Here is a 9,390-nt window from a genome sequence, read left to right as displayed (position 1 = left end):
AGAGAGAGAGAGAGTAAAAAATTAAAAAAATAAGGTAAAAAGATTAAAAAGGGCTATTTTAGTCATTTTGGTCGAGATTGATGTCATTTTGAAAGTTTAGGGATGAGACTGNTTAAAAAAAAGATGAGGTATCAGACTGATTTTAGGCCTAAAGTTCAGAGGAGTAAACTGAAATTTACTCAAATAATAAAAACCGAACCGGGCTGAACCGTTCGGTTCAGTTCGGTTTCGGTTTTCGGTTTACAATTAAAAAAAAACCAAACTAAACCGAACCGAATTTTTAGTTCGGTTTGGTTTCCGGTTTTAGGTAGAAACCGAACCAAATAAAACCGATAACACCCCTAATCAACATTAGCCCCCTTGATTATATGGGCTATTTAAGGCATGAAATGGGCCACATAATCAAAGAAAAGCCAGAAAAATCAACCCAGCCCATATACTATGCGTTGGTCAACATAAGTGAGCCCAAGTTGACCGTCTTCTTATTTCACTTTGACTCCACCTCTTCTTCTTCCTTTTTTTTTTTTGTCTTCACGTCTTCGTCTTTAGTCTTCTGTTCTGTCTACCCCAAATTGAATTTGTGCGCGTCGGAGTCTCAGGGAGATGGCCTATTTCGATTGAAAGTTCACTGTAGCTCTAAGGTATGCTTGCTCTCGTCTCTTCCTCCTTCCTCAAACTCCCAGAATTCTTCACTTAGATGATGCTTTTCCTATTGCTGCGGGGACACACAATCTTTTCTTGTTGCAGGGATCAATTTGCTGACTGAGTTACCCAGATTACTCTTATCCTTCCTTGAATTTCTGTCATCCGACTGCGCCAAATCCGCTCAGGTGAGTCTATGTTTACCAAATTGGGAACCCTTGCATTTGGGTTTTGAATGCAGAAGGGTTGTGCTCGCCGTTCGTCTTTGTTTTTATAGTTTACTGGGAGCGTCGCAGGGACGTGTCATCCCTTCAACATTGATCTTATGATGCATGAAGAAAAGGAGATGAGGAACCGAATTACTGATGCTAATAATTTATTTTTTATTTATTTTTGTATAGCATGTATGTAGGTGAGTTGGAGTTAGTTTGGAATTTTGGGTTATGAGGGATGGCCTTTAGCTTGAGTGCGTGTGTTTGCTACGCTTGCATTTTTTTTATTTTATTTTTTATCATTATAGACTCTGCGATGTTTGGGCTTGGCAATGAACATGTCACACCCCGGCTTGGCTTGACTCGCTTGGCATTGTTGAGTGCTCTTGTTTGTGGAGACTCGCGTCTTGTCTTAGGATTCGCCTTTTATTTCCCTTCATAGATGTTGCTTTTACTATCATGTGTTGTTGGGATTTTTTTTTTTACGTGTATCAGTATGCAAGGCTGTGTCAGCTTGGCCATCACAGCTATGCTCGGGGTGGTGTACCGATAATAAATTAGTTATGGGGGGTTTACCATAGCATGACATGTCTTCACTCTCATGTGAGCATCCCTCCTCATTGTTGGCCAATAATAGCCGAGGCTTAATAGCTGCCGCATTCTCCTACATGTATTTCCTCCAAGACTTGTTGTGACTCTGTGCTTCCCAAACATCGCAGTGGCTTAGAAACCGTTTATGTAACAATATTCCTCCATCAACAACATACCTTGCAGCTATTTTTATAACGCCCCGTACCCAATTTTATCTATTTACTCGGTATTCTATGAGTTACTGAGGAATTTAACTGTGCTTGGTAACTTAGTAAGTTAACACTCGAGTTTATTTGCGAGTTCTTCTGAAAATGTCAAATTCTTCTTTTAAGGTCTCGGTGTTGTAGTTCGCGTCGACACGGGTTCTCCGGTGTTTTCGGTTTATTGTCGAAGCTTCGAAGTATTTTCTACGATTTATTGAAGGTTTGGTAAAAGAAATTAATTTTCTAAAATTAGAATAGCTCATTTAATCTTGACAATCTTGACAGTCTGATCGAGTAGGGTTTCGATCTTGACCGTTGGTTCGGGTATAAAGGGAAAACAGAGGGTTGACCTTGTCAAACCCACACTCGGGCGTTGACCCGAGCTAGCTCTCTCTCTTTTCTTCTCCGCCTTCCTCCGCTCTCTCCGGCACGGCGTCGCCGATTCCGGCCACCTCTGGTCACGAAAATACCACCGATATCTTCCTCTCCTTCTTCTCTACAAGACCCAGTTCATAGATCATCATTTGCAACTCGATTTGGTGGTAATCGATTGAAGGGAGCTCGACTGTGTTCATCGGTTTCCAGCGTTTTCTGGCGAGTTCATCGGACGCCGATGGTATGTCTCGGTTCACCTCTCTCTTCTCTTCATCTCTGTGCCTTTGTTTCATAAAATCGGACCCTAATCTGAAAATCCCTTTTCCTTCTCTTTTCTGGGTTTCGAGCTCCTAGCTCTGGCAACCTACGTTCAGTAGTTCCGGCGAGTGTTTCGGGTTTTGGTGAGTCTTTGAAGCTTAGTGGGGAGTCCGGTGGGACCTTGGAGTGACTTGTGGAGCTGCAGTTGTCAAACTGGACCAAGTCAGAGGCTTGGTGTGTTTGGCTAGAGAGAACCTGAGGTGATGTGGTGCTATCTCGGTAGAGGTGGCGACTAAGGCAGCAGCTGGAGATGTTTGGAAGTCCTGCAAGTTGAGTGTTGGCAAGGAGGAGCTCTTGGATTCGTGTGTTGGGTGAGCAGATGGTAAGGCTGAATCTCTAACATTGTCAAGCTATGGTGTTGTTGTTGTTATGTTGTGTTTGGTTGGTGTTTGATTTAGCTATTTGGTTGGTTGTCGAGAACTAGATGAATCGGAGTTTTGGGGAGGCTATGGCCATTTTCCGGCAGAATATTCTGGCAAATTGCCGGAATCCGTCGTCGGATTCCGGTGAAGGCAGTTTTTCCGGCAGGAGCCTATGAGGTAGGTTTTGAGGCCATTCTTTCTAATTCGTATTGTAGTTCCAAAAAGGGAAAATTTGGGTTGTAATCGGAAGATGAAAACTTTCCCTTTATAGAAACTTCCCATTTATGGAAACCCTTTTTGGGTGCCCTTAGTAATTTGGTGGTTTTCCAGATTAAGGTGATTGTATGTTTTTGAGTTAACGAAGTTACATTAGTTGATTAATCAAAATTGAAGTCCACCAAAACGAATTATTAAACGACGCCTAAGTGGCTAACGGTTAGTAGGATGTATAGTGAAAATTGGATGGAATTGTTAAGTCAAAGGTTGAATTGGAAAACGTTGAGCATCGTTAGTTGGTCAATCCTAGTCAACCTAGGAATCCCTAGTCAAACTAGGAAAGAAGACGAGGCAATGGTTATTTTAAAGTTCAGTCTGACCTATTTGTTTTACAACTTATGGTCAGGCGTGGGATTGACTCAAGGACATGGATATTTGGAGGCGGCGCTCAAGGAGTGTCCCGAGCAATGGAAAGCTTACGCCTAATACTGTGAGTGGACACTTTGGTTTTAGTAAATAAGCATGCAAGATTTTATAATTTATTACTTTATTAACCGAACTTATATTAAAATTTTGGTTTATGATATGGTCTTGAATTTATTGAGTTTGAAGCATTGATCAAGTGTTGGTCATGATTTATGAATTTGAGCTCGGGTTATAAAGGTGGTATTTGAGTTTTGATATTCTTTATGATTCTGGATTTAATATTATCGGTTTTATTTTTGATGACTTTGAGATTTATAAATGATTACCGAAAATAGGATTTTCGGTAGTTCTCCATCATAATTTAATTGTTTATTTGAGGCATTATGATTTTGACCTGAAGAATATTTTTTAGCGAGTATTTTCGAGTGGAGATATTATTAATTATGATTTTTATTGGATAATGAAATCTCGCTTATATTTATAAATTTGAGACTATTTTGACGTGTGAGACACGTCATTGAGTTTTATTATAAATTCTTATGATGATTTTCAACACACGTCATTGAGTTTTATTATAAATTCTTATGATGATTTTCAAGTACGGTTGGGAACCGTACCATTCGTATGCTCTTTGGGGAAGTTTAATGGATTTAAGTGATTTCGTATGTTTCTAGTCACCATAATATAGGATCGTTTATATTGATTATTGCTAGCTAACCATTATTAGCGGTCCTCACTATAGGTGAGTTGAGCGCTTAGCGTGGGACGCTATTATAGCCTGAGAGGCAACCGATCAGTATTTATATTTATTAGTTAGCTAGCCATTATTAGCAATCCTCACTATAGGTGAGTAGAGCGCTTAGCGTGAGACGCTATAATAGCCTGGGAGGCACCGACCCGAGCCTGTGAGGCTCCTTTTTCAATGGTGATAACTCTTCCCCTTATTTTATTCCTTTTAGCTATTTATTTGATTAACCAGCGGGGTTGGTTTATCTCTTCTTACGAGATTTCCGTATTTGTTTAACCAGCGGGGCTGCTTTTGTTGTTTTATGAGATTATGGATTTTTAAAATTAAGTGTTTATCAAAGTTGCGTGCATTGAGGTTTTAAAAGTTTAAATGTGGGAAAATATTAAAATTACATTTTTGTTAAATTATTTAATTTATTTTTGTCCACTCACTCTAACGTTTTAAATTACTTTCTCTTAGGCTCTTTGGTTTTAAATGCCCAGTATGCAGGATAAGTTTAAATAAGGTCGAGCGTACATGGAGTCGAGGCATAGTCAGAGATTGCTCTCGCTTATTCCTTATTCTTTGTTTTTCCTTCATTATAGATATGCTCTGATAATCCAGTTAATAAATTATTGAGTAAACTTATTGGCTGTGGGATTATTTGGATTAGTATTTTATTTTGGGAGATGTGATGAACTTGGGGGAGCAGGAAGGCTCCAGGAGTAAAAGGTTGGAATTTGATTTTAGAAGTGTATTTGCATGTGGCTTTAGGAAGTGTTGTCCATTTTCAAGGGAGGTTATGCTGAATTTCCGGTAGCATCTCCTTTGGAGGTGGTCCTCGCAGGGTTCATTCCGAATGATGGGAGCTTTCGTTAATGATGGTGCCATAATGATGGGAGCTTTCGTTAAGAGCTCTTTGAGTGTGTTGAAAGCCTTTAGGCACGCATCATTGAAGCAGAAGGTGGCATCCTTAGCAAGAAGATCACATAAAGGCTTTGCGATGCGTGAGAAATCCTTGATAAATCTTCGATAAAAACCGGCATGTCCAAGGAAGCTTCTTATTCCTTTCGCTGTTGTAGGTGGAGGGAGCTTGGCTATCAAGTCAACTTTTGCCTTGTCTACTTCAATACCTCTATGCGAAACTACATGGCCAAGCACAATACCTTGTTGCACCATAAAATGGCACTTCTCCCAATTAAGCACCAAGTTGCATTCTTCGCATCTTGTGAGAACAAGCTGCAAGTGATGGAGACACTCATCAAAGCTAGAGCCAAACACACTGAAGTCGTCCATGAAAACTTCAATGAATCTTTCCACCATATCAGAGAAAATACTGAGCATACACCTTTGAAAAGTTGATGGCGCATTGCAAAGACCAAACGACATCCTCCGGTATGCGAAAGTGCCAAAGGGACATGTAAAAGTGGTCTTTTCTTGATCCTCCAGTGCTATGGCAATCTGATTATAACCGCTGTAACCATCCAAGAAACAATAGTGACTGTGATCGGCTAATCTTTCAAGCATTTGATCGATGAATGGCAAAGGGAAGTGATCCTTCCGTGTAGATGCATTAAGCTTCCGGTAATCTATGCAAACTCTCCAACCCGTTATCACTCTTTGAGGCACCAATTCATTGGAATCATTCTTGACGACGGTAATACCGGATTTCTTTGGAACGACTTGCACCGCACTCACCCACTTGCTATCCGAAATAGGATAAATAATTCCTACATTAAGGAGCTTCAAAATTTCAGTCCTTACCACTTCTTTCATATGCGGGTTCAATCTCCTTTGTTCCTCACGACTTGGCTTTGATTCATCCTTCAAAAGAATGCGATGCATGCACTTTGTGGGACTTATACCTCTAATGTCTGCAATAGACCACCCAATGGCTGCCTTATGATCTTTGAGAACTCTTAGCAACTTCTCTTCTTCAAGCCTGCTTAAATTTGAAGCTATTATCACAGGTAAAGTCTCCAAATCTCCAAGGTATGCATATTTCAGATGTTTTGGAAATGGTTTCAACTCCAATACAGGTGCTTTAACAATAGAGGGAACAATCTTGGCATTGGAAGGAGGAAGAGCTTCAAAACTCAACTGAAATTGTGGAGAATACTTAGGAACAACGTGGAGGATTGCAGCGGCCTCTTCAATCCTCGGCTCAGTGAATTCCATTCCATTATAAGCAAGACATGTCTCTATGGGATCAGGAGAATGATTTTCTAGGAAACTTTGATGCACAATCTGATCAACAACCTACGCAGAAAAGGAATGAGAACTCTCTGAAGGATGCTTAGCCGCGTCAAAGACTTTAAACTCTACCATCATATCTTGTACTTCCATTGTGAGTCTTCCTCGTTTTACATCTATCATTATCCCTGCAGTAGCCATGAATGGTCTGCCCAACAACATAGGAATCTCCTGGTCCAGTATTGGCACTTCTTCCATATCAAGTACAAAGAAATCAGCTGGAAGGATGAGTTGATCAACTTTCACTAATACATCTTCAACGATTCCTCTTGGGATTTTCAGAGATCGATCGGCTAGCTGCAACTTCACTGTAGTTTCTTGTAATTCCCCCAAATTTAGTTGTTCATAGATGGAATATGGCATAAGATTCACACTTGAAAGAATAGCTTTCTTGAAAGAATGATCACCAATAGTGCAAGGGATAGAAAAGCTACCAGGATCCTTCAATTTTGGAGGAAGCTTCCGTTGTAACACTGCACTCACTTCTTCAGATAGCATAACCTTTTCATGCTCCTCAAACTTTCTTTTATTCGTGCATAACTCCTTCAGAAACTTTGCATATGTGGGAATTTGACTAATTGCATCGAGAAGAGGAATGTTAATGTGCACCTTTTTGAACATCTCCAGAATATCCATCATATGCTTGTCATTCTTCTTCTTCTTCAAATGTTGAGGATATGGAATAGGAGGCACGTACATATTCTTTGGAGTAGACTTGTCAGATGTCTTTGGAGCAGAAATTACTTTTTCTTGAACAGACTCTTTCGGGAGTGAAACAACACTGTGATCCTGAGGTGTGTCAGCTTCATGTTCTTCTTCTTGCACGTTTTCCTCATTGCTGCCCACCTTATTATCAATCACTATTCCAATATTCCTCAAGGTGGTAACCGAATTTATATGCTTATGGCTACCTGGATTGATCTCGGGTTGACTGGAAATTTCCCATGCTCTCTTTCACTTAACCTTGCAGCCAATTGCCCCATTTGTGTTTCAAGCTATGAAATAGAAGCTCCTTGACTGTTTACTTTGATTGCAAGAGTATCCACTGTGTTAGACAAGTACTGAGAATGTTGTTCCTGGCTAGCCATGAATGCTTTCAATGTTTCTTCAAGTGAGGACTTCGGTGGTTCAGCTCATGCTCCTTGATATGGTTGATATGATCTTTGTGAAGGTCCAGCACCTTGATAACCTTGATTGTTCCTCCAAGAATTATTTGGAGGATTTTTCCATCCGAATATTGATCACTCCTTGGCCTTGCATTAAAATGATTCACTTGTTGCACTTCTTCTAGCATCGGATTTGAGGGACATTCATCAATGTCATGGGTGAAACTTGAATATAGAGCACACGTCTCCTTCACCTTGCTCAAAAGTGGAGTAAGCCCTTGTAGTTGCCTCCTTAGAGCTGCAACTTCTTCCTCTAGACCTCCTTGTGCTTTCACTTCATACATACTTTTTGCTGCTGGAGCTTGCACTCTACCCCTTGGATTGTAATCCCAATGCTGCGAATTTTCACATATGTTTTCGAATGCTTCAATGGCCTCTTCTGCTGTTTTCTCCATTAAACTCCCACCCACTGTTGCATTAACCATTGCTCTAGATTGGGGTGTAAGTCCTCTGTAAAAGTAGTTAATTTTCTGCCAAGGTTCAAAGCCATGATGAGGACATTGCAAAAACAAATCCTTGTAACGCTCCCATGCATCATGAAAGGGTTCGTCAACTTCTTAAGCAAAGGACATGATCTCAGAGATTAATGCATTCGTCTTGCGAGCCGGATAAAACTTGCTAAAAAACTTTTTAGACAATTCAGCCCAAGTGGTGATGGAGCCTTGTGCAAGAGAGTCGAGCCAGCTTTGTGCTTTATCTTTCAAAGAAAACGGGAACATGTGAAGTCGAATCTGCTCCTTGGTGACTCCTTGATAATTGAATGTGGAACATATAGCAAAGAAGCCTTTGAGATGGTTACAGGGATTCTCATTCTCCTTCCCATAAAATATAGGCAAAAGTTGAATTGTTGTAGGGCGTATCTCAAATTGCTGCGCAATAGGTGCCAAAACAATACAAGAAGGTGCATCATAGGTTGTAGGTGCAGTATACTCACGCAACTTCTTTGGTGGATCATTGTTTACCAACGCACGAACACCCATTATGGATTGAAGTGATTGAACAACAGGTTTCTTCTTCTGCTGATTGCGTTGTCGAAAAGTCCTCTCAGGTTCAGGATCAAAAGGTTCAAGGTCGAGGCTGCGAGAACGTCGTCCTTGCATAAATGTTGGAAAGAACTTGGATGATTGTGCCTACAAAACTGAAAAGATCTTAGTTATATAGACACACGGGGAGACAAGGAAGAGAAAAGATCAAATCCTAATTCTAAAAGTAAAGGGAATCCTAAAAGGAAAGGAAGAGAAAAACGAATTGGTATCTCCTAAACAGTTTAGGAACTTCTCAGCTTTGACCTCCGCTGACACGACCCACCCCGAATTTCACCCTGAAACCCGGAGTAAGTCGTGCGGGGACCACCTCCAAGGAAAATTTACTGAAAAGATTAAGAAAATCTCCCTTGCAGATGGACAACCCTAACTCGAAAATTTCATATTACACTCTTAATTCAACACTTCCGAACATCACATAATTTACAATAATCCCAAAGTATTCAGAGCTACTAAATACAAGCGGAAGAAAGAAAACACGAGTAGGTTGAACAGGTAACCTACTGACGAAAACTGGCAGAAATGCGGGTGACTATGCCTCGTCTCCTACTAGATCCAACCCGAACTCTGCAGACTGGGCAATTTAAAACGAAGGGCCCAGGGGAAAACATTTAATAACGTTAGAGTGAGTGGACAAAAATAAAATAATAAATAAAATATTTATGTTTCCCCAAATTAATTTCTAAGGGAAAATCGAATGCATGCCGCAAGCGATAAAACTTTTATCCCATAAATGTCGAGCCTCTCAGACTCTATAATATATGTATGTATTTACACTCGTCCATACTCCCTATATAAATTCATGAGTCTATATAGGGCTACTACGCTCGCGTCCAACGCTCACGTCACGCCTTAA

The 9,390-nt window shown here is 40.4% G+C and overlaps 1 protein-coding gene across 1 annotated transcript in view; it reads right to left on the bottom strand.

Moving 5' to 3' along the window:
* Positions 1-7,308, bottom strand: part of LOC101311229 — an 11,538-nt gene extending 4,230 nt beyond the window's left edge. Inside the window, exons 1-4 of the mRNA XM_004289413.1 lie at positions 7,237-7,308; positions 6,413-7,171; positions 5,837-6,331; positions 4,835-5,743 (exon numbers count right to left, since the gene is read on the bottom strand). Of these exons, the coding sequence (XP_004289461.1) occupies positions 4,835-5,743; positions 5,837-6,331; positions 6,413-7,171; positions 7,237-7,308 (2,235 nt within the window). The remainder of the gene's footprint in view (positions 1-4,834; positions 5,744-5,836; positions 6,332-6,412; positions 7,172-7,236) is intronic.
* Positions 7,309-9,390: the final 2,082 nt, after the last annotated feature.

Source organism: Fragaria vesca, linkage group LG1, assembly GCF_000184155.1.
Source record: "Fragaria vesca subsp. vesca linkage group LG1, FraVesHawaii_1.0, whole genome shotgun sequence".
Lineage (NCBI taxonomy): Eukaryota > Viridiplantae > Streptophyta > Magnoliopsida > Rosales > Rosaceae > Fragaria > Fragaria vesca.
Note: the sequence above shows the minus strand (reverse complement) of the source record. Positions and strands in the feature narration are given on the sequence as shown.